Source organism: Pholis gunnellus (genome assembly GCF_910591455.1).
Source record: "Pholis gunnellus genome assembly, chromosome: 6".
Taxonomy (NCBI): Eukaryota; Metazoa; Chordata; class Actinopteri; order Perciformes; family Pholidae; genus Pholis; species Pholis gunnellus.
The window spans coordinates 4703607-4731485 of record NC_136532.1 but is presented as its reverse complement, the minus strand read 5'-3'; the positions used below and the strand labels follow the sequence as shown (position 1 = coordinate 4731485).

General features: G+C 42.5%; 1 protein-coding gene across 1 annotated transcript; it reads right to left on the bottom strand.

The window, feature by feature from the left end:
• Positions 1–648: 648 nt before the first annotated feature.
• On the bottom strand, positions 649–21760 carry zfr (zinc finger RNA binding protein). Its single transcript, XM_079161030.1, has 20 exons — positions 21664–21760; positions 21406–21487; positions 17018–17297; positions 15646–15784; positions 15322–15534; positions 14492–14790; positions 14028–14237; positions 13142–13430; positions 11761–11942; positions 11552–11671; positions 10378–10523; positions 9912–10077; positions 8597–8859; positions 8333–8483; positions 7563–7704; positions 5456–5553; positions 4450–4545; positions 3472–3583; positions 1991–2088; positions 649–1748 (listed from the first exon to the last, which is right to left on the bottom strand). The coding sequence occupies exons 1-20, from the start codon at positions 21698–21700 to the stop codon at positions 1572–1574; spliced, it is 3300 nt and encodes a 1099-aa protein (XP_079017156.1). The 5' UTR covers positions 21701–21760; the 3' UTR covers positions 649–1571.
• Between the last annotated feature and the right edge of the window lie 6119 nt (positions 21761–27879).

Genomic DNA, 27879 nt, shown 5'->3' with positions numbered 1-27879 from the left:
TTTGACATTTTATACTATATGACATGTTTATTACTCGTATGGCGTATCATACTTTATGTTTATGACATAGTACACAATAACTTTTGTCATTAAACTATTAACTATAGTATTTTGTTTTTTTATACATTATATCACTTTGTTTATGATGCATTATGTCCATTGTTGACTATTTGATGGCATACTATATTATTGATTGTATTTTTACATCGCAATACTGATATTGTTTATGACATACTGTGCCGTGACTATTTTATGCTGTGACGTTTGTATTGCATACTGTACTACAATATTTGAATGACAATTGTTTATGGTCTGTAAAGAGTTAAACAACCGTTTCAAATTTGCAACGGCAAAATTTGTGTAAACACGTATTGGCTAATTAAAACATTTAAATTCAGATCAGATGGTAGATGGCGCACCGCTTCCTCTCTGAACTGGCCGTTACTACATTTCATAATTGAGTTACTTGGAGAGAATCTTCCATTTTCTTGTTACTGGCCGGCGCCATTAAACAGAACAACCCAAACCGTTCAGCTGCAACACAGAAACGGAAAGCAGTAGTTTGTTAAAACAGACGTGTTGCTAACCCTAGCCTGATATAATAATAAATATTCTGTAGACCACGAGAGAAAACCAAAACACACGCTCTCAATCTGGAAATGTGTTTATTCTGCTACTGGGATGGTAAAGCATTCACAAGCAGCACCTGCACACTGCCCTCCCAGTCAGGATTCTTATGCTCATTTCCAGCATTGAACTTAATTTAGCACCTAACCAAGTTAAAAGGCAAGCAAGCCATTAAAGTTTCTTATTATTAACAAGGAAAAACATTTTAAAAGCAAAAACGGTGCACAAAGTCAACATGTTCACAAACCAAAGCTTTGTTTTTTTTTTTTTTTTTTTTTTTTATCTATTTAAAGATTATACAAATACTTCCATATATATATGTATATATAGATGAAACTGAAAGGACATGAAACCACATTAGGGCTGACAACGTCACTACTAACAAAGATCTATCAACAGTTAAAGTTCTTCTGAATCTCTGTGATGCAGGTCTTCTTCATGGTTACGTGTAGCCGAGCATTGAGACGCAACAAGATCACAGCATCACACGTCACTTGCGTTAAGCACAGTTATTCATATTGAAAAGAACAAATTATGTAGTTGGCCAAATGTACGCTTTATATTAATAACAATAACAACAACAGTGTCCACCTCCGAATGCAACTATACAGATGAATGAAGGCGCATATTCAGCACTGCTGGTGCGATGCTCCTTGTCAGACACTTCTGCTCCAGAAGCCCGTCGGGCTAAAAAAACGCTGTTATCTAGAGAAGCCAAACTTGAAGAAATCTACAACTAAAACAGTACACAACCTGACATTTTGGTTTGTGTATTACAGAGCAGAGTGAGGCTGCGGTTACACTGACACATCTGTAGCTTATAAAGGAAAAAAAAACAACAACAGCCACACTGGACCTTAGCCAGCACACAGGAGACGGCGCATACAACGTATTAGTACATCTTCGTATGAGAGTAAACAATAACAGAAGCTTTAGAATTCCTTCTAGTCGTAGTCCTTCTTGTCCTTCTTGCCTTCGCCCTCGAAGCTGTCAGTCCCCTCGCTGTTGTCGCGGCGACGCTTGCGGCTGTTGCGGACATTGAAGCGGGGGTTGACCTGCGGCAGGGGGTCCATGCCCAGAACCTTGTGGATCTGACGGAACGCCAGGAGCCTCAGAGCAAACTGTGGAAACACAGAGGGGACATTTATAGAAAACGCAATGAGTCACAGGAAACCTCATCAGATCTATGAAAGCGGATTCACAAATCCCCAAAACCCATTTTATCATGATAAAAAAGCCTGTGCCGTTTGAAACGGACCTGTGGAGTCATTTATTATCACATGACCTAACAGTTATTTCTCTTATTCAAAACTTTCTAAGATCAGCTTGATAGTTTATGTAGAACTCGTAGAAGAGCTTGTACTTGGGCACTGGAGGTGATGTCCTCTCTCTGTTGCTCCCCCATAGATGTGAGGGTATCCACGGGCCTCTTTTCACAAGGATCTACCAATCCTGGCCCACCTGTGAAAAGAAAAGAAAAAAAAAACATTTATTAGTATCCTCTCATGAACTGTCAGAGACCTCTGGTGTTGTTTTTGTCTTGGAAAGTTTGGAATATTCACCCCCAAATTTAAACTGAAATAAATCATGGTGTTTTTTTATTACTGAGAGTCTGCCGTTAATTGAATACTGGCTCTTACATAGAAGAATTTACAGTACCACATACAAACCAGGGCTCCAGACCGAGGCCGCTATTTCTGAGTGTGCGAGTTACAATTTCATATTGCTGTGGTGTAAAGAAAATAAAGGACCGTTGTCGATCCGTACGGATTGCCCCTCAGGGATCGGCCCACATGTGAACCGCGGATTAATTACACAGTTTAACATAATTTATCAGCGATCTCTGATAATGTTTCATTGTAAACAACTAATCTGTGTTTAAATTGAGGACAGCTGGTAACGTTAGCAGCACCGCTAACAGACAACAAACGAAGGTCCCGTTGAATTACATTATTCAGGCTCTGTTCGGTGAAAATGAGTATTGGCAAAGGGAAATTATAAAGCTATCATGATGTGTTTACATGTAATCTCAGAAAATGTAGTGTTGGTGAGGACCAGCAGCTGTAATCCATCAACAAAGGGATCTTTATCTGCCTATAAGGATCATCAATGATCTGCAATTAGAATCAGGGCAAAAAAAACTAAACGTGATCAATGATTTTTAAAAGTTATATTTGCGCTCCGTTTTTCTTTTTGGCAGGTCCGATCCTAGAGTTTTATGATCCGTTGCACCGCTATTTATCATTGCGTGAGACATCAGCCGTCGTTCATTTCACCTCCAAATCCCCAAAAGTCAACTTGAACGAGCGAGCGCTGAGCGTGCAGGGGCTGTGAGGCGACCACGGGGCTCAGTTCAAACCAGCAGGAAACACGGCTTTCTAAAGCCAACTGCTGGGGGCAGCAGAGACTTTATAGTCCAACACATAACTCTCTGTAATAACAGATACATCAAGCCAGATACATCTAGTTCATTCATGAGCTTTAGAGGTACAGGTACACGGATGTTGTTACTTTTGGACAAGGCCAGGTAAGCCTTTTCCAGTCTCTGTGCTAAGCTAACTCCTTCTGTCTGTAAGGTAACATTCACCCGACAGGGTACGGCACAGAGTCTTTTTTTTTGTTATTTCTGTCTTTTTCGTGGAGGAAACGTTTTTAGGATCTAAAAATTGTGTGAACGCCAAAAGACAGGAACAGTCAGATTACACCAGTGCATGTAAATACAGTGTGAATGTGAAGGACTTTCCCTCTTCTCAGCTGACCCAATCTTTTGTCAATATTTGTTCGGTAAAAAGAGCGCCATAAGTGTAACAATAATCAATGTCAAGTAAAGAAACAGCAGCTTACCAGGGAGTAAAATCCCAGAGGAGATACATTCAAAGATACGTCTCAGAGCATCACCCGGGCTGAGGGGGGCCGAGGCGCTGCTGATGGCCTTCTCTACCAGCAGCTCCATGGCCTGAACACAGTGAGGATATGGCTTAGATGCTTGACGCACACACGCACACGCTCTGCTTGCATTAGTCCGTTTTAAAAGCAAATCAACAGTAACTGTTGAAAATGTGAACTTGTGGGTATTTTGTGGAAAGGGGCAGTAAAATACAACATGGGGACACGGGCATGCAAATCTTTCTGCTAAAAACTACTTTCAGTTCTGTAGCTGTTGTACGTCATATTTCATTATTTTATTTACAGAATGGCCTTCCCAGAAGAAGATTTTCTGCGAAAGCTCAAAAAGCACAGAGTTGTGCTCTGTACTGTGTTCAGTTTCTCCCAAACAGATCAACATTAGTGCAGCATTTGAAAAGGTGAAGCAAGCGTCATGCTCCAGACTGCCCCATCACGGTAACTCCTCTAGTACTGTGCTGCTGCTTTGATATCTACCCAACTCAAAGCAGTTTGAGATGCCGTTTTCCATCAATAACCAAACGTGGGAGCTGCTCTACAAATGAAAGTTCTTTCAGCACCTGTAACGTATGAGGTCTGTTTAACTTCAGGTTGTCTTGGTCCTACATTCCCGATACTGTCAGAATTCTCAGTGGGCCGTCTTTGGTTGTTTTTGTTTCTTTTAAAACCGTGCCTCTCAATTGAGCTTTGGTGACCAAAGATGAAACATTTACTCTCATGAACAAACCCGACGTCACGCTGTTGTGATCCAGAACTGTACAACACAGCCATGACGGAACAAAAGAAGAGGATCGCTGTGCGGGTCACTTGTTAATTGGGTCACCTAGTCAACACTGCCACACCGCCCTGCGTTAAGCGACGCCAACGCCCAATTCGGCCGTGAATGCAGCCTTAGAGGCGCGTTCTGAATACACTTACCCATCCCGGGAAGGGCGACCATGTGGGGACTCGCTGGCAGAGGTCTCGCAGGATCCGGATGATGATCACGCAGGACTGAAGGCCGTTCGCTCTAGCCTTTTGATGCAATAAAGTTAGTTTTTACAAGTGACAAGGAGGGACAAGAGCTGGACCAAACAAGTGAATGAGTTCTCTCACAGAGGTCCAAACACTACTGTGCATAAATGGAAGCTGGAGTATGGTTTTGAGGTGTGTATGTATGAACCGTTAAAAGAGCTTGCAATCAGCTGCCATTCCCAGTAGTCTTGTACCTCAGTTAGTAAAAGGGAGTTCAAAGTTTGCAAGATGCACAAGAAATGAGAACTTGTCATCTTCTAAACCCTGACCCCTGGGTTTGTCCAGGTATCTCACAAACGGGTACTTTAAAAAAAAGAAAGTACAAGAGTCCACCTGTGAGCAGAGTATAGGGACTGAGAGGGCAGAGGAGATCTGCTTTACTTTGCCTGTGCTTTTGCTCGGCGAGCAGAATCACAGGAAACTACTCAGATGTTCCTTTATCTCTCAATCCCTATTCTACTAAATATATATAAATATATATAAAGAGAATAAAAACAATACAAACGTGTAACATGAAAGCACTTCTTGATGGCACAACTTTGTGCAAGTTATTGTGCAGCCTTATGGAATCACATGGAACTATAATGCAGTACTTAGAAAATTGGGAAGAGAATACAAGGATGCCAGGTATTTGCTAGAGTATGTGTTTGTTTTTTTTACATGCGAGTTTCAAACGAACTTAAGATTCACAATCGATACATGTGGACATTAACCAGATCTGTGTTGTAATATGTGGCATCCTTGAATATGTTTTTTTTTTTTCTTCTTACTTCAAATAGTAATAGTTTTCCTCATTGCTATGAAATCAAAAAACCCAAATGTGTGAAACAAAAAAAAAAAAAAAAGGACTAAACAAGTAAATAATGCATCTCATAAGGCTACAATAAGAAAGTAAAATGATGTTCCGAACCTGGAACCACTTAGCGTGGCGCAGAGCAGCCAGAGCGTCAAGGCATTTTTGCCTGTCCAAGACGTCCGCTGGGTCTTTCACCATACCCGAGGTTACATCTAAAAATGGATTTGAAGTGTCAAAAGAATTTCGTGATGAGGAATGGGTGTTTGACCAGGTCAGCGAGGCTGGCAAAGAACAAACGCATTGCCACACATACCAATGTCTCTCTCCATGACAACCGTTACAATTGGTTGCATATGTTCTGATTTAAGACATTGAAAAGCTGACTAACCAACACATTGTTCATCTATATCCACTTTGACTGTGTACGGCACGTTAAGTCCTCGTAGGGGTAAGGATTTACTCACTCAACACTGACAAATAGATGTGGTTGGAAAGCACCAATCTAGCTAAATGACATGGTTTCAGGCTCACAAATGTTTTGAAGCCAATACTATTCTATCAGGTGATCTTAAAGCTTACCATTACCTTGGTACGCTTTTTGTCGCTCGAGCACTGGGACAAAGAAGGGATTCTATGGCTATTAGTATGAACTTGGTGCGGAAATAAAGAGGGCAAATGGCTAATCCTGATTTTTAAAAAGTGGCATGGCAATAGTAGGTGTGGCAAAGTTTTTGGGATGTGAGAAAACCTTGGTCAAAAATCCTTCCGAAAGCGGTTGGGCCCGACTAATAAACCTCTGAGACAATGGACTGGAAATATCTGTTTTTGTTCCAAGGAAATGAAGGGGTCTTTGTGCTGAACTTGTAAATATTACTATGGATACAAAGAGGAGGAAGCAATGGGTGCTGAAGAAGAGAAAAAAACAAACATGAGAACTACCAGCAAACAAAAGGGGTTAGGATTTCACTGCATGCATACCTAACATCAGTAGGTAGGAATAAGACCCCAACAATCACTGTATACCAAGAGGCTGAACTCAGGTCCATCCAAAGATTCCTCTGTCGTAACCTTCTGCACCTGAACTTTTAACGATACTCCCCAAAGAATCATTTGAAACAATTGGTTTATCTTCATCTTTCGAAAGAGAAAATGCTCCTTTAAATAATTTTTTTTCTGGATCTTTCCATTGAAATCAAAACGACAAAAGCTTGTCAGAGGCTTGTCATTTTTTTGAGTCCTATGCGTGTGAAGGAAGGTGTCAATCAACTCAGGGGAGCAACTTCAGAACAGGGGACCTCAGCATGGCGAACGGTTGTTCACCGGTACACAAAAGGAAGATTTGTTTCCTGTGGGAATGTAACATCCAATTTCCTCTGCCAAATCTGGATTTGAGATAAAAAGGGTTGCATGAAGTCAAATAATCAATTCCAAATTAAACTTTGTCTATTTAGTCAGCTTCTGCAGGAATTGTCTTTTCTTTTTTTTTTTTTTTTTTTGTCTCCTCATCTCAAAAGGAAATTTGGAGAAACGATACTGTAATGCCCGTCTCCCATTGGTTATGGCGAACGGTAAAATGGAAACAGAATCCCCTGGAACACAGGAAACAAAAGAGAATCTCACCTGGGATTAACTAAACTTAACACAATGCAAACACTGGTCATGCTTAGTTTAAAAAGGATAAAGAGAGCATTTGAGAGGTAAGAGCAAAAAAAGCCTAAGAGCAATACTGCTGGCACTTGCCTCTTCTTTTCATTTTACACTAAAACTGATCTGCCCCACATTATTAGTGAGGGCTGTAATTGAGAAAAAATAACATGTGCTCCCACCTTGGCCAGTAAAAAAAGATTATCTCAAAAAAGAAAAAGAAAATTCTACTCAATAGTTTAGTCGTTGAAAGAAAGGTGGAGTAAACAATAAAATTTGTCCAGGCCAGAAACTGAGCACAACGGACCCCGAAGGAACGGAATATGACGCGCTTGCGCTTCCTTGGTTGCCCTGTCGTTCATTTCTGAATTCTAAAATCCAAATGAATCATACACGTAGAGCAAGGGTGCCAGGGTGATCGGATTGAAATGCTTTGTGGAGTGCCAGCAGGACAGCGCTCTTCAGGGCGTCGACAAACATACCGAGACTGATTTCATAGAGAGAGATAGCAGAGAGACAAGAGAGGAGGTGCAATGGGGGAGGGCTGTCATGGGGGGGGGGGGGGGGGATTCCCAACCTCCGTCCCGGCCGCTTTCCTCCCTGATGACGGGCGAAGTCAGTGTGATCGTCACTTGCATCTTCGGCTCGGTGCAGGACGTCAGGATGATCGCCGCTTCCTGGGCGGATCCACTGACCTCGTACTTTTCCGGCGTCGCCACCTGGAAGAAACGGCGCAGACGCAAAATGCGACGACGTTATTTCAGTCGACTGTCGTATCTCAAAGTCACAGAGAGGAGCGTGACCAACTTCAATGTCATCTAATCTCCTCAGTGGCCACTTTCAGAGGCGCAGTTAGTGAATGAGGACGGGCGTTTCTTCTGAACATAAAGGAATACTTGCGTTGTGAATAAAACAAACAAAATGGCCATTGTGCGTGGTTTCAGCGACTAGGTACTGTGGTAAGGATGCAGGTTTTACTACGTAATCTATTTGTCTTATTTTTAGTTGCGTAAACAAATTTGCATTTAAATGAGCAGCCAATGACTGTGTGTATTAACCGTTCAGCTTGATTCGGTCCTCTAAGCCACCATTCACCATCTCCTGATGCTATGCTATGCTCTGCCTGTATACGCTCGGTTATGGAATTGTAACACCCGTTATCATATTAGAACAACATATATTTAATCTGCATTCCGTTTAAAATCGCATCACTACAAAGTTGAATAGAAAATGCAAATAATTGACTCTCGTTTAACTGTCATCTTCTCAGAACGCACAAGGCCGGTGCCCATTAAAGTGGCCACTGAAAGAATTTGACAAGAGTTGCGATATTTGTAAAGATAGTACTGTTAGTTGTTTGGGGAGGTGCTCCACAATGCGGGTGAGGAGGCTCTTGGTGGGCTTCTCGGCACAGAGCAGGACCAGGTTGACATTCTTGTCCCCGCGAAGCAGCAAGCCTTTGGCCAGGACTCCAACCCTCATCACTCCCTTCAGGGGTCTGAACGTTCACACAAAGCAACAATCAACATATCAACGTTCTGAGGAGTGAAATACATCCATATAGAGAACGTTGTCCAAATGAACAATGTATAAGTGGCCCAGACGTCACACCTGTCTTTAGAGGGTTCTTTCTCCTCCTTTTTCTCCTCCTTGTCCTTCTCCTCTTCCTTGTCTTCGTCTTTGTCCTTATCCTTATCCTTGTCCTTGTCCTTGTCCTTGTCCTGGTCTGTAATGATGTCTGAGACCAGTTTGAGGGCGCGCTCTGTGATGGACACGATCTTCTGGATGGACTGGAGCTCGTCTTCTGAGGGGTAGATGGCTGCATGCTTGGTCATGACATAGCGGTCGTCCGAAGAATCGGGCCGGCGTGGAGGCTGTTAGACAGAAAAGGTTCACAGTAGTGGTGCAACGGATCATAAGCCACGGTTTGGATCGGATCACAGAACAAAACAAAAAAGGGAGCAAATATAACTTTTAGAGATCCCTGATCAATTTTTTTGCTGATGATCCACATTGGCAGATACAGATCCCTTTGTTGTTCGATTATACAGCTGGTCTACAAGTCTTCAAACTATACATTTTTTTGTAACCATCCCAAAAATCATTTAACTGCTCTGAAGTCTGTAAACCAGTGGTCCCCAAACTACGGCCCGCGGGCCGCATCCGGCCCGCGTCCACATTTGGTCCGGCCCCCTGAACAATACCAGAGACGCATTATGATCGTCTGCGATATTGACGTTTAAAATACGTGCTCTGCTACATATCAAATCAAACGCTTCCTGAATCAGCCAACCACCAGGGGGCGAACGAGATGAGAGCTGTCATGCGCGCACCCTGTAGAAGTAGAAGAGTAGAAGAAGTAGAAGAGCCGAGAGACGGGAGCTTGAAGGACGAGTACTTGTGCTTAATTTATTTACACGCCGGCATGTCATGTTCTGTCACTACATGGTCGCGCGTTTTCAATTCCCCTGCTCTCTGTATCGCGCACGGCGGTCGGTGTTCCGCCCCGATCCGCGAGCACGATGCAACAGTCGCTCACCTGCGAGTAGCACGCACGTAGCACCCCCCCCCCCCCCCCATAATCGTGCGGCCCTAGGTCAAACGATATGTTCAGTGATGTGGCCCTCACAGGAAAAAGTTTGGGGACCCCTGCTGTAAACCATCAAAAATGTTAAATGTCATCATTTTACTTTGTTCGTCATTAAGGACATACACGATTGTATTTTCATTGATTAGTCATTCTGTTACTTACTGATGTGTCTTTCTAATATTAAATCTCAGTTTTTAGTTGACTTCTATGTTTTCTTCTTTATTGTCATCTATTTAAAAAAAATACCATATTATGGTTCCTGGCAGTATTGAGCCACACTGCATAAAACCCAATAATAATATAATATAATATAATAACAACATGATAAAGGCTTACCACGGGACCCTGAGGCTGCAGGCCAGGCATGCCAGGCCGGACTCCAAGCAGACCAGGAGGACCAGGAGGCCCCTGTGGATACCCTCCATCTGGCATACGCCGTCGGTCGTCCCAGTGGTGCTGCTCCTCCTCCATACGTCTCCAGTACATGTCTTCTTCATAACGCCTGAAAATACAGAACCACAGCTCGTCAGTGTACAGATGGTTGACGCATTAAAAGTGTTTCAGTAAGGAGAACAGCTTCAGTGCTACTTGGCATAGTTTCTCTGAGTCTGTGGACCTCTAATGGAGGGATGAACACCAGTCTTCTTACAAAAGATGCTCCCTTATTGGGTGTCTATGGGTGTCCATACAGATACCTGCTTCTGAGGCAACTACTTTTCAACAGCCCAAGATGATGCGGGTACATCATTGCCTACTGCATCTTTCCTCAACAACCATGAATAAGAAACTTCCACAATCGTACCGCATCTCCATCCTCCAGCGCTCCTCCTCCTCTCTTCTCCTCCAGTACTCCTCCTTCTGCATCTGCTTTCTCATCTTCTCTTCCTGAATCTTTCTGGCCCGGATGCTGGGCTTGACCTCCACCTGCAGATCTGGGTTCACCTTTTTCTGCAAAACAACAAAAAAAATTGTGAAAATGCCATTTTGTGGTCGTAATATAGAAATAACAAAATTCAATTCGGAAATACTTTATACTTGTGAGATCTGGCAGCAATTGTAATCATTCATAAAAATGAAGATACCAATAGATACTTAATGAGTTCAGCTGTGAGGTTGTCAGATAGGTGCCTGCCTGAAGTCAGCAGTAATGTTACAGCCGTGGCTGCAGCACTGCCATGTGTACAGTTCATTTATCGGTAAGTGAAGGCTTCGACTCCTTAAGGCCCGTGTGGAGACCCAAACTACGTTCCCTTGTCCTGCGTCAGGCGGCTGATTAAAGTTTAGGGGGTTAGGCCCGAAGTCAGCAACGAATACGACTGCTCCGGCGCACTTAAGGTGAGCTGACCTTTAAAGTGGACCAGCGCTATTCTCCTTCATGTGACAAGTCGCTTGCTCTGTTTTTTTATTTGTTTACATTTATTTTCACTGTTTAACAGTTCATTATTAACATCCCTACTGCAAAGAACTATGCTCGGTTGGTACCAGGAAAACAATGTTGAATGTTATTGTTAGAACTGTAATGGTATTATTAAGTACTCTTATCGGTAAGCATGCAAGTAAATGGTCTGAAAAAAAGAGGCATGGGTGCATCCCTAGTTTAAAACTTATTGCGGGCTTCAACATTTATCTCAGTCATCCCTAGACACTTAAGGACTCATACCTCCGAGCAGAGCATTAAGAGAACTTAAGTGAATAAGATAAACAACATGGAAGTGCATGCATTGAATTATTATCTGAGGAGATGCTCCACTGGACCGGCTGCATCATCATCATCAGCTTTTCCTCACAGGCGCCACAGAGGAGACAGACGCTCTATGTTTATGAAGATGAAGATGAATCCCTTGACCCAGATTTGTAATAAAGGACTGAGTGTGCATTACTCTCAGAACGTATTTCCCTGCTCCCAGACTCCTGATGAATGTACCAGCGTGTATTAAAATTCTCTGTAGCGGTGTATGAACCGTCAGCTTACAGACCTTGTATTGCAGGCGATGCCTTCGACCTTTGAGATGCATTTCCTTTGCATTTGGATCGTTGAAGCTACATTCACACAGCTTGCAATGGAAGCGGATTACTTTGCCTTCGTCGTTTCGGACCTGGAAAAGGAGTTCCACGTTATTGCGTTGAAGATTTTAATGCCTTTTCTGCTCAGTTTCAGTGGATGCATTGGTCCGTCACAACTCACCTCCTCAACGTAGTCGTGACCAACAGGCTGGACGTCGCTCTGCAGTGCAGCCAAGGTCGACGTGGACAGAGAATCTGAAATGTCGCTTTTGGCATCATTAGTACTCGAAGAGGGCGTCGCGGGCTTAGAAGCCTCCACTTTGGACTCGTCCATCTTCACTGTGGTCTGCAATTTGTTTCCACCTGCATTCGAGAAATTACAACATCGTTTAATCATAGACCATTAACAGTGCTGCTGTTAAACCTTGGTGTACATGAATCCACATAAAAACACAATGTGATAAAGTTGGTTCTGTGGGGAGAAATATTTCTCTCTGTGGTCGTTAATAGGATCGCTATATTACTACGTTATTTTGCTTGCTGGTTGTCGTCATCTTAAAAACAGCTCATAACTCAATATTTAAAATTGATTACATGTCTCAATTGGAATAATAACTAGACTAAAGGGCTTTAAATAAATGTCATTATAGGATGAGTAAGTAGATATCAAACTAGATTATGATCTATAAACTTTACTGTTTCTCCCATTTCCTCTTAAACATTCATTAAATCTGCATTTTTGTTCATTTTCAAAGCATACTTAGATGAACTACTGCTGCTGACACATTAAGACAAACTTTTGGCAAGGGAAGAGCAAAAGGATGCAGCGCACTCAATCTCATCGTGACACAATAAAAGCAGCAAGATAGTCACATTAGATAGCCGATTTTCTGAGAGATGGATCTTTCCACATTTTACCAAAGAAAATGTGCACTTCTGATAAAACGCTCCTGAATGTGTAATGCGTCCTCGACCCAACATTTGTGCTTCCAAGTTAAAAGAACGGGTATGCATGTATACTCTTGCTGCAAACCAAGTGTCCTTTCATGGATGTATAAATAAAAAAAGGATCATAAACGTATTTAAAAAGGCAATTAAAATCACCGTTACTTATATCTTTTATAAATGAAATTAATTCACCCCGACCCTGGATTCTGTCTGTGTGGTGTGACATAACGATATAGTGAACAACATCAGGAGGAGCTGAACAAAGTGATGCCCATAATGCGCTATTGATCGAGTTAAAAAACAAAATAGTTTTTTGATAAAGTTGAAGATACTTGCACTGCACAGTGAGCAACCATGACACTATTGTAACTGTGCAAATAGTACTGCACAGCAAAGTACTGAGTAGTTCTGGCTAGTTCTAAAACAGATCTGCTGACAAAATGGAAGAATATGTCCACGTCTATATAAAAAGGTGCAAGAATGATCCTGAACAATAACAAAGCAGGATTACACTTTTGCAAAACAACTGTATAAACTATTTCAAGCATTTCTTTAAAGAACCAAGTGGGACAGTAAGAAGCCAAGTGCTGCATCCTCAACGTGTGTTTACTCACCAACAAAATTGATCTTGGGAGCGTTGATTTTCTTCCCGGCAGAGGCCAAGTTGGCAGCAGAGAGGCTGTTGGTCAACGGGTTCTTGACACCCGGCATACCACTGCTGACGGGTTTCAGGTATGCGGTGCTGGAGGAGGAGGCAGCCGCACACAGAGAGCCGCTGGTGCTGCTCAGGGTCGCTGTGGTGGTCTTGCTGGGAGCAGCTGTGGTGGAGGACGACGTCTGACTGACCATGCTGGGCTCGGTAGAGGGAATGGGCTTTCCGAGCTTGGTGTGAAGCTTCACAACCTGCAGAAGTGAGTTCACAGAACAGAAAGAGCATTTTCAGAAGGTCTGAGGTTTCCAGTTAACATACTGACAACACAGTAGACTAAGGATTCCCAAACACTTATTTTATGTACGAGTTTATGTTTTGTACTGTGAGTCGACCGATAATGCTGAATATGAATCTATAATAATAATCTAAAATGATGCAGCTGCCTTTCTCTGTCTGTAGTCTCTCTTGATGACCGGCCCACAGCACTATCTGAATTGTTACACGTCACAAGTAAAAACCTCCATAACGGTGTTGAACGCAAGGCAGCAGATAGAGCTGAAGTTGTGGTAAACATCACAAACGATGCGCATTTAACCCACGTTGGTCCAGTTTTCATATGAACAAATGGTCACTTCGTTTTCACACTTCCTAGAGAATCCAGTCTGCAGTGTAGTATATACACTTCATTGAAAAAACAAAAAGAAAGTTTTTGTATCATGTCTACACAATTCCAATCTACCTCCCTTCCCCTTTCCCCCATGGAGCTGCATCCTATAACAAGAGCCAATACCACCTTCAGCTTGCGACTGACTCGTGCTAGATATGCAATGTCCCTCCCGCATCCTTACCTTCTGGTGTTTGGCTCCGCGGATATGAGCAGCGTAGGCATCGGCACCAGTACAGGAAACATCGCAAAGCTCACAGCGGAGCTGGTTCTGAGCATTGCGGGCCAACGCCCCTCCGCCACTACCGCTGCTGCTGCTGCTGGTGCTCTGGGAAACCTTCAGCGCCGCTTCCTTCTTCTTGTGCTTCTGGCCTTCAAGGTGCTCCTTGTAAGTCTAATGCATTCAATGTTTGGAGAAAGATGGAATCATTGGTCGCACTGGTAGTCAAGTATTTGTTTGGGACACTAATGACATGTTGGTGATTTTAAGACAAGAAACCTAAAAACATTGAGGTTTGTATGTTAGTTCTTTAAAGTCCGTCTGCATGGACACGCTGATGGCACACTTCCTCTCAAACTTCAAACTATTCCATCACTTCAATATCACATTCAAATCAAATAGGATGCACACAATGATGGTGAATTCACCTGCGGGCCGGCACAGCTGATCTTACAGACGTCACAATAGTGGATCTGAGGTGGTTTAGGCGGCTGCTTGGGCCGAAGCTGCTTGCTCTGAAAAGGGGGTTTCTTGGTGAACGTGTTCCCCGTCCATGCCGCCGTCGCTGCTACAGCTGCCACCGCCTGCTTCTGTTGCTGCTGTTGCTGCTGCTGTTGCTGCTGCTGCTGTTGGTGCTGCTGCTGCTGCTGCTGCTGTTGCTGCTGCTGGTGGTAGTAGCTGGAGGCTGCAGAATAAACAGCTGCCTCATAGCCCGAGTACGATGTTCCTGGAAAAGGATAATCCGGGAACAAAGTATTAGGACAAAGACGAGGAGTCCGGGGACCACCGGTTTTACAATTCATCCGGTGGGGAAGATGATTGTCAGTACCAAATTTCAAAGCAATCCATCACATAGTTGATGAGATATTTCATTTTGATGATCGACCGACGTGGTCATCCCGAAGGACATGCTGCTCACATGGTTACACATTTTGGGCAACGAATTTCCAGGACTTAAAAAAGAAAAATGTCATGACTGGACAAATCCTGTGTATACTGTGTGTACATTGTATTTAGTGCTAATAAGCAAATGTAAGCATGCTAAGGTGCCAATCTAAGAGCGTGACGACGATGGTAAATATGATACCTGCTTAACATCAGTGTGTTAAAAGTGTCACTTTGAGCATGTTAGCATTTCGCTCAAGTACTACTGTGCTCAGTCTTTATAAACTGTTACCGGTGATGCCTTGTGTATATAGCGAATCGTTACCAATTTCAACGTACTAACTATACTTTAAAAACAATAATGGCAGCTTACCAGAGTAAGTGACAGCATTTGTGCTGTAGGTTGGGCTTTGTGAGTAAGACGGGACCGCGGCAGCAGCCACAGGCTGCACAGTGGAAGTCACTGGGTAGATGGAGAAAGTGGATGAGGCTTGACTGGGAGCAGCTGGCTTTATCACGGTCACCTGTCGACTCTGCTGGCTCTGGGTGTATGACGTTACCCCCTGGCTATATCCTGGTTTCGGGGCTTGAAAACACAAAAGAGGACATACATGCTAATGGTGAGAAGCAGAAGTTGATATATGTGCATCTGTTGTTTCACAGGGGTACAAGTGAATGGAGTGTGCATTCAGCATACCTGTCTGGTAGTAGGAATCTGCCACGCTGGGTTGTGGCTGTGCGGCAGCGACTGCTGCTGTAGCAGTGGCCTGTTGGTAGTACTGCTTACTGTCATAAGTCACAGCAGGAGCTGTGGACCGAACATAGGAGTAGGTGTCCTGCGAAGGAAAAACAGAAGGTCAGGGTTGGCGGTTCAATTCCTGGCTCACCCTGTGTCCACATGTCAAAGACTTATCATGTGAACTGTTGAGTACGGGGGGTTTCCACACCATCCGGACACTTTTTACCAAACATATTAGTTTGCAGGGAAGTTACATTTAGTGAGAAAAACAAGGAGCATTGACAGCAGGTCATCTGGCGGTTATGTGAAAGACTATAGAACACTCAATTAATTGATTGAAAATTGGACAGTGAATATCAGTACATCGATAAGGGAATGGCTGATCTTTTTAGGGATATTGCTCTTATAGAAAGATCATTAGCTGTAGTTCATAAAGCGCAGGAATCCACTTTGGAGGCTTGTCACATCCTCATTGGTTGTCTTTCGAACCCACGTTTTCTTATTCAAATATAATAGGTCAGTTTGATAAAAAGTAAGAAAACCTACACATACACATTATCTTTGGTCCATCGTTGTTTTTTGTATTCATTTTTGTATTTAGTTTTTTGGCCTGTTTGCTTGTGAATTTAATTATTTATTCGTTTTCTTTGCAAGGCAATAGTGATGTGTATATAGTTTGTGGCAAATGCTGTTTTTATGTGCTTAAATCCCTGTCTCTGGTACCTTGTGGACAAGTATGTTTATGTGACAAACTCAAAAAGTTGATCGCAAAAAAAAGGGCAGTAAAAACAGGAAATAAAATGATTAATGACAAATTAATTTAATTAATTAAGATGAAAATCATGTGCATTGTTTTACCTCTATATGGTTCCCTCTATAGATCAGTCTTAGCTACATGTCTTGTAAACAAGCTCATCTACCCAAGATCTTCCTTTTTGTCCGTGTTTTGGTACATTTTGTAAAAAGAAAAAGTTTAATAAAATCTTAAGTAAAGAGGTCAAAGTGAAACGGTTTACATTTTGTACAACTTTGTCATTTATACGTGCCTAAATCTGTGCTCCAAGACACATTACTAACTGATATCACTAATTGAATTAAGTCTAATGTACAGTTATAGAATTTAAAGTATTTAATAACCAATATTAAACTATTTTTAAAAGAATGAATGAATTTACTGATTGATAAATTAAGCATTTGTAAATTTTCCCATTTAAATGTCAATTTAATTCACTGTAATTAAATGCTGAATAAAAATGTACACGACTTTGATCACGAAGGCAGAACTGGTCTCTTCAGAAACAAACTCGAAAGGAAAAACCGTATGGCGTACCTGGTAGTTCTGTGAGGTGACCGGTGGCGGTGGCGGAGGGACCTCTGGCTGGCGCTGAGGGTAGCCGTAGTCAGCCGCAGTGTGGGTGGGCTGGTATGCCCCATACGCCGCGGCAGTAGCGGCCGCTACTGAGACGGGCGCAGGCCTAGCTACTGCGACTGAGGCTGCAGTGGGAGCATAGGCCGCCGCCACGGTGTGTGCCGCCACAGGTGCTTGATGCACCGTGTAGCTGGCCACCGTGGTGGGGTGCGTGTATGCCACCCCGCCGGCCGGCTGCTGGCTGGTAGGGCAACACAAAACAGAAATGTCACAGGTTAGCCAGCCAGTCGCAACTTTGTTGGCGTCACTCACGTTGTAGCAGTGGTTTTAAAATGATAGTTTAGTGTCGAATTTCAAACGCTGACAGCGTGACCTGCTCACTGGTGGGAGGGGTCATACATGAGCAGGGCGTCCTGTGCTTTTATTTTGTGATAAAGAGCACCAACGAGAGGCTTTGCATGTCTCAATACTGTAGGAGAGACTGCTGCTGTGCAAACAATTGCCAAATTACTCAAAGCCTAAGCTGATAATAGGGCTGGGGGATCATTCAATATGAATTTATAATTTTTCAATGAAATCATATGGTCATTAAAAATCTAACATAACGTAATATCCAATTATGTTTTCTAAATTGATAGGCAGATTCTAACTCAATTTTATCTAAAAAAAATCTGTTCTTAATCAAATTAAAAATACTGTATTTTTCTCTATATATTATATAGAGAAAATACTAATATATATATATATATATATATATATATATATATATATATATATATATATATATATATATATATATAGTTAGTTAGTTATCTGTAGATATGAAATGACCTATGTTGGGATAGAGGATTTTGGCAAGATGCATAAAACTGTGTAGATTCATGACTAAAACTGCATATGCACAAAGAAATAGGCAAAGCTGGATGCATAGTTGGCCATAAGCCAGAAACACCCTCAAACACCAGTTTGTATACAGATACTTGTCCACTCATCAGACCTGCCAGTGAGAAGGCAAGGAAGTGCAATTTCACAGAATGTGCTGCATCGGCGAGTTTTACCAACAGCACCAGAGGACATTACGCACGGACGTGGCCATTTATAGAGCCCACTACGAGACTATTGATCAACACAATATTGGTCCTCGCATGTCACCGATAACTGAACAATATTCTGATTGTGTTATTGTGATTAAATAAATTACATTTACGGTGCTGTTAGACTCATTAATACTGGTGCGTTCAGGCGAGTAAACTGTTTTTAACGTCTTTGGAAAGGCTTAACAACAACAAATCTGGATTGAAGATAAATATTTTGTTGGATCAAAACATGTCGAGACGTAAACACATTACAGCTGTATTTTTTTGTCAATGATTTTTGGCTTTTGGACTAAGGACAATTACAGAGGAGGACACAGCGCTGCTTCGCTCAATGCGAGTGTGAGTGTCTGAGAAAGATGGGGGAAGAGAAGGTAGAAGGCAATGGAATATTGCAAAAAAATAAGATGAACTGCATTAGCTAAAGAAGCTTGAAAAAAAGTGAAAGCTAAACTCTGATTCTGTCAGAGTGAGACGTTGACATTAGTTGCCGGAAAAGGCGGAAGGAAGGAATACTTTGTTTTGATATGAGACGGATTAAGTGCATTGTTTAACATATTTTCACAAAAGACAAAAAAGGGGGGGCTGGATGAGGAAAAGCTGAAAGATATATGAATTGTGTGATTTTTGAAAAAGTAGAAGGGGATCAGTGGGTGACATCCTAGACCATGTGATACAAGCAATGTAACGTTATAAACTTAGAATATGACAAAAAAATATATATCAATTATCATTCAAACGGGTCACAAGTCTATGAACTATTACACTTTTGTTAGTTGTCTAAATCAAGTCTGCAGCTGAAAGTATGCAAAGTAGTTAAGAGGATTCGAAGATTTCTCCCATTCAGTGCCGTTGTAAAATTGTAAAAAACTATGAAAAAAAGGAACTATTTAATAAGTATAAAGTATACTTAGTATTATAAAGTATAATGAGACAACATTCACGCTGATAAAGATAAGAGGAACAAGAGTGCTGGTGAATCAGTGAAGTTGGCAAAAAACCTGCGCGAGCGGTGCACATTTCCACCTCACGCTCTTCTTTTAAAACTACCAGTTTGTGTGTGGGAGGTGGTGTATGTAAGGTTACGTATTAAATGATTACCCAGCTGCCCCAAATAGGCTGCTGATGTCACAGGCCGTAACTGTTTGAAGGATAAAAAACCAATACACAGGGATTAGCAAAGCCTTTGGAGGTTAGAAAACAAAGAGTACGAGCTTCTCTCAAGAAATGTCTTTTTCATTCTTTACAAAACTATCACTTAACAGAAAGCAACAATATGAATGTCTTCCAGGAGAGATCGCCTTAAAGCATGTGCTGTAGTCGCCATCTTTAAATTATTTTTGCTCTTGCAACTTTATACGACCGATGGCTTTTCATCCCACCTTAAGAGGCCTGTTTCACAAAGCGAGTTCAACACACGCAGGGTATCGTTAGGTCATCTGGCTTAACTAACCCCAACAACCGTGATCCCGCTAAGCGGTCACAAGAAGCTGGTTATCAACATAAACGGGGCGTTGTTTGCCGCATGTGACAAATCACAAGCATGGACAAGTCTGCTGTAAGCAGAGCGGTGCATTTTTACAAATAAAGAGAAAAGTAGAACATCTGAGAAATAAGTAGAAGTTAAACACGTAAGTCAGGCAGAAAGTAACAGTTTAAAGTGCCAAATGAGGGAAGAACAGCAGGCAAGAAATCGCTGACTGTGTGAATGGGTAAATTAACAGATTTATTACATCACTGCTTCATATAGAGCGTACTATAAATACAGGGGGTGTATTCCATTAAGTTAATCTGTTGTTTGGATGTATTCTTCTTTCAGCTGGAATTCCGGTGGTGTAAAATAGGAAGTGAGAGCAAAAACTAAATATAATTTAAAGCATTATGGTTGCCTTCCACAACTTATAATCACCCACAGCGTACATTAAAGTAACCGGAGCAAAGTAACGCTGCATGATATGAATGTATGATAAGAGAATATATACAGATTACTTCCCCCCCCCACATTTGATCCAAAGTGCATTTCACACCCGCCGGGGTTACAGATGAAAGAATCATTTTAAAATCTTCTCACACACTCCATCAGAATACATCGGCAACACCTCAACGGAATATAATACACACATGTAATTACAGACAGATCTATCGTGCTGTAGAGGACACAGTGGTATTATAAATCTGTCAATTTACACATTCAACGATTCATTGCCAGCTGTCGGTTTTGTATGAGTCTGTTTGAAATGTTGCTTTAAGTCTGGATTATGACTAACTTTTTCGTTTGTGTAATATTAATTTACGATCTACATACTGAGCTTTGATTGGACAGTAGGCTGTGCTTTTATACGAGTTGATCTCGAATATAACCTGCTCCAGAGCAGAAGTGAACCTCCGCCATGGAACTGAAAACCCAGTTACCTCGCCTGCCCCAAATCCTGCTTCGTGCAACAGGCCTCTGGTGTGTTTAGAACGGCCATAAAACACTTTTCTGACAACCCTTTTTGTACAAACTAGTTATTTTCTAGCATAACCCCAACCCATAAGCTGCTAGTTTCCTGTATCAAAACTCATGGTTGGCTGGTTTTCATCATTCACACCATGAATGGACATGTGCCGTTGTCAAAACACATGTCATGAACCACTTCTTTCGTACAGTAGTATAAATTGACCCCTGATTCTTCATAAGTGCAGGGTAGTTTTCAGTCAGAACACAGACAGCAGGCTCCATCTGTTCATACCTCCAATAACACTGTAACAACAGACATCTTCTGTCAAAAGAGCTTCACTTGACTAAATCTTAACCCCCCCCCCCCCCCCCCATGTAATGCATGTAAACACACTGACCAGAGACGTTGCCAGTGTGCACATTCCAGTTGGTGGACTTCTTTGACATATCACTACCACACTTCAGCAGGTTACCTGACATGTGCATTCCTCAATACTGCAGACCGCTATGTTGTGTTGTGGCGTCTAATACATAAACTCGTGGATGTATTACTGCGGCTGTGTATTATTCTCTCCGCAAAGGGCGTCGTACCGGGCTCCCTTGCGCCTTTAACGCAGTGCAACGGTCGGTGTGAAATCCCGTTCGCATCCAACTGCTGCAGCAGTGACAACCGCCCCCTCCCCCAGCGTGAACAATGGTAGCAATGGGAACCACAGAGCTCGTATGTGACTGCACAACATACTAACTCGGCTAACTTTTGAGCTAGGAAACAGCATTTTTCATACGAAAGGCCCGTGGTTTGAGGTCCCCCTTACCTGTACTGGGCGGCAGCGCCATGAGTGAATCCAAAGTAATTGCCGGTAGCCATTTTGGCATCTTCACCAAGCCGGCTGGGCACTGCGGAGGAAAGACATACAGGGTGACGCTAAGCTAACAGTTAGCAGCAGGCACGAGCGCTCCAAGGACTAACGTTATCCATTAATATCGCTATCTTAACATTGCTTCTATATTTCTAGAGCTACCCGAATGTGTTTAGCTTGTAAACCAATATCCACGTTTTAAAAAATACTTACCATAGGTGAAGGAAACTACTGGACATATGGGAATCATTGGTTTTGTATAATCTATCGACAGCCGAGAAGGAGACCAGTGTATTTATATTACGTGTCGTACCCGGAAATGCCAGTATAGCGCCTGCGCGGAGGAAGCGAAGCAGTGTTACGGAGAGTTCTGCCCGCCCGCTGGGATCTGCATACCGTTCGCGTGAGCGCGCACAGTTTCAGCTTCAGCCAGAGCGTGCCCTCACGAGGGGCATGCAGTTCTCGGCATAACATCTGTCCGGTGCGTTGTAACAATCCAACGGATGCCTTTCTTTTTGTTTGTTTGTTTACTGTTCACTAACTTTATTACAGCCTAAATATAAATTCTAGAAAAAAACAATAGTAGGCTACATATACAAAAACGATGAAAGTGTGCAAATGAAATATATAAATAGCACCAAAATGGAAACTGAATAAATAAATGAATACATAAATAACTAAATCAACACAATTCTATAGATACAAATTCATGACAATGTTGTCCACTAGGTTCTTATAAAACTTTTTTTTGAGACTCTACAGTAGACACAATCATAAGATTAGTTACTACAAGGAACTTTCCTTTTGTGTCGATGTTGTGGGTCCCTGGTTGAAAGCGGTGGTGTTTCCGTGCACCAGGATCCCTCTAACCTCTGATTGTACTGCAGCAGGTCTGCTCCAGTCTGCAACAGTCTGCTCCAGTCAGTCCTGGTTCTGTGCTTCCCTTCCCTCCAACGGGCCCACCGATACAGCCATGGTCTCAGGCACAATGGTGGCGGGGTGCCAGTGGGTTTTGGCGGAGCAGCGAGGTGAAGCTGGCCGGAGGAGGAGCCGCTGCTGCCGGGAGGTGAGCTCTCCTCCTCCCGCCGGATGCAGCGAAGCCGGATCTGGGTCTGTCTGCTGCCAGAGGCCCTGCTGAAGGAGTGTCTGGTGAACCAGTGTTAATTTAAGACTGTTTCATAACCAGTTAAATTTCCTCACAGTAACTTTAACTTTGAAAACGAACAAGGAGAACAAAGGGAGAAAGCTGTGTATAATAGAGCCTTCTCCTCAAAGCCTTTTTTTAAAAGCTTTATTAAGTTCATAACAGGTTTACAGTTTATACACAATTTATAAATATACATGCATAACTTACAAAAAATGGTACCTATACAGAAAAAGTGCCCAGAACAAAATAAAGGGAGGATCTGGTTTTTATCTCGAGTATGTGTTTTATTACCATGAGGCTGTATATAACAGTCTGATCTATAACCATGACACATCTAGTTTTCCACAGTTTACTGTTATGCTGACAAAGAGCTGACAAAGATTTAGTCTTTTAACAGGCATTTTCCCATTGAACACGACAAAGTATGAACATGGAGGACAAGGCCAAGGCCTTGAAGCATAGACCAGATCTCTGGAGTCCACCTGTAGATGTCACAATTAGGCTTTGCCTCTGTGTTCTGTGTTTCTCTACCCTCCTCACTCTACTTTAATGTTAATACCTCGTATGTCACGCTCACCTCCGATCTAAACAGCCTCTGTATTGTTATGATTTAATTTAGCTCCAGATGCTAATCCATAAAGAGTTCAATCACAAGTTAAAGCATCCCTCTCCGACTGATTCTTTATATAACAGTGATATCATCAGTGTGAGCCACGGCTGTGACCGTGTACACGTGTACCTGAGATTAGATGATCTGAGGAGATGTTTTTAACTAAAGGATTCATGGTGAGGATGCATAAAGCAGTGCTCAGAGGACAGCCCTGCTTCACTCCTCTCTCTACTTGAAAGGCTTCAGATAAAAGACTATTTACATAATTACACTTCATTTCACAAACGGACATTTCACATTGTGAATGAAGGCCTCAGGGAAGCCGTATGACTTCATTACATAAATAAACATAAAAGGCGTCGATAAAAGCGTCCCAAATCCTCTGCTGAGCTTACTAAAATTCTTAACTTAGCCTGAAGTGGTTGCTGTAGCTTGTTAGCTTCTTTGTCATTGGTGCCAGTGTATGCCTTCTATGGCCTCTATGCCTCCCTATGTCCTATTCCCTGCACAGATAACATACGAGCGGATGCCAAATAAGAAACTGTCTACCAAAACCTGTGTATTTTTCACAGAGACAGTGGTTCCATGGTGTAATTAGCACTCTGGACTTTGAATCCAGTGATCTGAGTTCAAATCTCAGTGGAACCTGGTTTTAAGCTCGAGTCAAGGTCAAACAATGCAACCTTTCCACATTTCGCAAAAAGTAGGATGCTTCAGGTACAAGTGAGACCGGAGGAGTGTCTTGGCCTTCCCCGGAGTGATCTATGAATGAAGTACTATTGACAGGGAGTAAAATCGATCGACTTAAATGATGGATGCGAACTTTGTATTCTGTCTTATAATCAGCATAAAAAAGAAGTTTGAGGGAGATTTCAACTCAGGTTCCTGCCGTTAGAGTCTACAGTGTTCGTTATCAAGGGACCCGTATACTCCTTCAGAGGTGCTTCAGAGGATGTTCGACCAGCTTTGGGAACTCCATCCACCCACAGCTTTCCGACGTCGGATCGGGGCTGAGTCCAACCATTATATTATGATATTTATGATCATTTCAATTGAATCTAGTTTTTTTTTCAGTCAGGATGGCCGAGCGGTCCAAGGCGCTGCGTTAAGGTCGCAGTCTCCACTGGAGGCGTGGGTCCGAATCCCACTTCTGACAACAACTGTTTATCGCCGGTTCCGTTGCCTGTAACATGATATTGTGAAAGAAGGGTCAGCAATGCTTTGCATGTTAAGGAGCATTTGACAGAATACTGCAACAGCAGCATTTGTAAGCCTCTACGTTAAAAACCAGTGTAATCCTAACATGTGTCTGTATACAGTTGGCTTATATGTTGCTGTATTCATTGTTTGTAAGAAGTCTTTCAAAACAATTTCTTGACATGTCATTACTCAAATCCTCTGCTGAGCTTACTAAAATTCTTAACTTAGCCTGAAGTGGTTGCTGTAGCTTGTTAGCTTCTTTGTCATTGGTGCCAGTGTATGCCTTCTATGGCCTCTATGCCTCCCTATGTCCTATTCCCTGCACAGATAACATACGAGCGGATGCCAAATAAGAAACTGTCTACCAAAACCTGTGTATTTTTCACAGAGACAGTGGTTCCATGGTGTAATTAGCACTCTGGACTTTGAATCCAGTGATCTGAGTTCAAATCTCAGTGGAACCTGGTTTTAAGCTCGAGTCAAGGTCAAACAATGCAACCTTTCCACATTTCGCAAAAAGTAGGATGCTTCAGGTACAAGTGAGACCGGAGGAGTGTCTTGGCCTTCCCCGGAGTGATCTATGAATGAAGTACTATTGACAGGGAGTAAAATCGATCGACTTAAATGATGGATGCGAACTTTGTATTCTGTCTTATAATCAGCATAAAAAAGAAGTTTGAGGGAGATTTCAACTCAGGTTCCTGCCGTTAGAGTCTACAGTGTTCGTTATCAAGGGACCCGTATACTCCTTCAGAGGTGCTTCAGAGGATGTTCGACCAGCTTTGGGAACTCCATCCACCCACAGCTTTCCGACGTCGGATCGGGGCTGAGTCCAACCATTATATTATGATATTTATGATCATTTCAATTGAATCTAGTTTTTTTTTCAGTCAGGATGGCCGAGCGGTCCAAGGCGCTGCGTTAAGGTCGCAGTCTCCACTGGAGGCGTGGGTCCGAATCCCACTTCTGACAACAACTGTTTATCGCCGGTTCCGTTGCCTGTAACATGATATTGTGAAAGAAGGGTCAGCAATGCTTTGCATGTTAAGGAGCATTTGACAGAATACTGCAACAGCAGCATTTGTAAGCCTCTACGTTAAAAACCAGTGTAATCCTAACATGTGTCTGTATACAGTTGGCTTATATGTTGCTGTATTCATTGTTTGTAAGAAGTCTTTCAAAACAATTTCTTGACATGTCATTACTCAAATCCTCTGCTGAGCTTACTAAAATTCTTAACTTAGCCTGAAGTGGTTGCTGTAGCTTGTTAGCTTCTTTGTCATTGGTGCCAGTGTATGCCTTCTATGGCCTCTATGCCTCCCTATGTCCTATTCCCTGCACAGATAACATACGAGCGGATGCCAAATAAGAAACTGTCTACCAAAACCTGTGTATTTTTCACAGAGACAGTGGTTCCATGGTGTAATTAGCACTCTGGACTTTGAATCCAGTGATCTGAGTTCAAATCTCAGTGGAACCTGGTTTTAAGCTAGAGTCAAGGTCAAACAATGCAACCTTTCCACATTTCGCAAAAAGTAGGATGCTTCAGGTACAAGTGAGACCAGAGAGGAGTGTCTTGGCCTTCCCCGGAGTGATCTATGAATGAAGTACTATTGACAGGGAGTAAAATCGATCGACTTAAATGATGGATGTATAATCAGCATAAAAAAGAAGTTTGAGGGAGATTTCAACTCAGGTTCCTGCCGTTAGAGTCTACAGTGTTCGTTATCAAGGGACCCGTATACTCCTTCAGAGGTGCTTCAGAGGATGTTCGACCAGCTTTGGGAACTCCATCCACCCACAGCTTTCCGACGTCGGATCAGGGCTGAGTCCAACCATTATATAATGATATTTATGATCATTTCAATTGAATCTAGTTTTTTTTTCAGTCAGGATGGCCGAGCGGTCCAAGGCGCTGTGTTAAGGTCGCAGTCTCCACTGGAGGCGTGGGTTCGAATCCCACTTCTGACAGCAACTGTTTATCGCCGGTTCCGTTGCCTGTAACATGATATTGTGAAAGAAGGGTCAGCAATGCTTTGCATGTTAAGGAGCATTTGACAGAATACTGCAACAGCAGCATTTGTAAGCCTCTACGTTATCAACCAGTGTAATCCTAACATGTGTCTGTATACAGTTGGCTTATATGTTGCTGTATTCATTGTTTGTAAGAAGTCTTTCAAAACAATTTCTTGACATGTCATTACTCAAATCCTCTGCTGAGTTTACTAAAATTCTTAACTTAGCCTGAAGTGGTTGCTGTAGCTTGTTAGCTTCTTTGTCATTGGTGCCAGTGTATGCCTTCTATGGCCTCTATGCCTCCCTATGTCCTATTCCCTGCACAGATAACATACGAGCGGATGCCAAATAAGAAACTGTCTACCAAACCTGTGTATTTTTCACAGAGACAGTGGTTCCATGGTGTAATTAGCACTCTGGACTTTGAATCCAGTGATCTGAGTTCAAATCTCAGTGGAACCTGGTTTAAAGCTCGAGTCAAGGTCAAACAATGCAACCTTTCCACATTTCGCAAAAAGTAGGATGCTTCAGGTACAAGTGAGACCGGAGGAGTGTCTTGGCCTTCCCCGGAGTGATCTATGAATGAAGTACTATTGACAGGGAGTAAAATCGATCGACTTAAATGATGGATGCGAACTTTGTATTCTGTCTTATAATCAGCATAAAAAAGAAGTTTGAGGGAGATTTCAACTCAGGTTCCTGCCGTTAGAGTCTACAGTGTTCGTTATCAAGGGACCCGTATACTCCTTCAGAGGTGCTGTTGGATGTTCGACCAGCTTTGGGAACTCCATCCACCCACAGCTTTCCGACGTCGGATCGGGGCTGAGTCCAACCATTATATTATGATATTTATGATCATTTCAATTGAATCTAGTTTTTTTTTCAGTCAGGATGGCCGAGCGGTCCAAGGCGCTGCGTTAAGGTCGCAGTCTCCACTGGAGGCGTGGGTTCGAATCCCACTTCTGACAGCAACTGTTCATCGTCGGCTCCGTTGCCTGTAACATGATATTGTGAAAGAAGGGTCAGCAATGCTTTGCATGTTAAGGAGCATTTGACAGAATACCGCAACAGCAGCATTTGTAAGCCTCTACGTTATCAACCAGTGTAATCCTACCATGTGTCTGTATACAGTTGGCTTATATGTTGCTGTATTCATTGTTTGTAAGAAGTCTTTCAAAACAATTTCTTGACATGTCATTACTCAAATCCTCTTCTGAGCTTACTAAAATTCTTAACTTAGCCTGAAGTGGTTGCTGTAGCTTGTTAGCTTCTTTGTCATTGGTGCCAGTGTATGCCTTCTATGGCCTCTATGCCTCCCTATGTCCTATTCCCTGCACAGATAACATACGAGCGGATGCCAAATAAGAAACTGTCTACCAAAACCTGTGTATTTTTCACAGAGACAGTGGTTCCATGGTGTAATGGTTAGCACTCTGGACTTTGAATCCAGTGATCT

Bases quoted from the DNA above. Each gene is read 5' to 3' on its own strand.
- zfr (XM_079161030.1), bottom strand. From the start codon at position 21,700: ATGATTCCCATATGTCCAGTAGTTTCCTTCACCTATG. The intron at 5,554-7,562 runs GTTGGGAATCCC...ATCCATTTTTAG, and splicing joins GGAAAGCGGCCGGGACGGAG to ATGTAACCTCGGGTATGGTG. The intron at 2,089-3,471 runs GTAAGCTGCTGT...TTCTTTTCACAG, and splicing joins CTCTGGGATTTTACTCCCTG to GTGGGCCAGGATTGGTAGAT.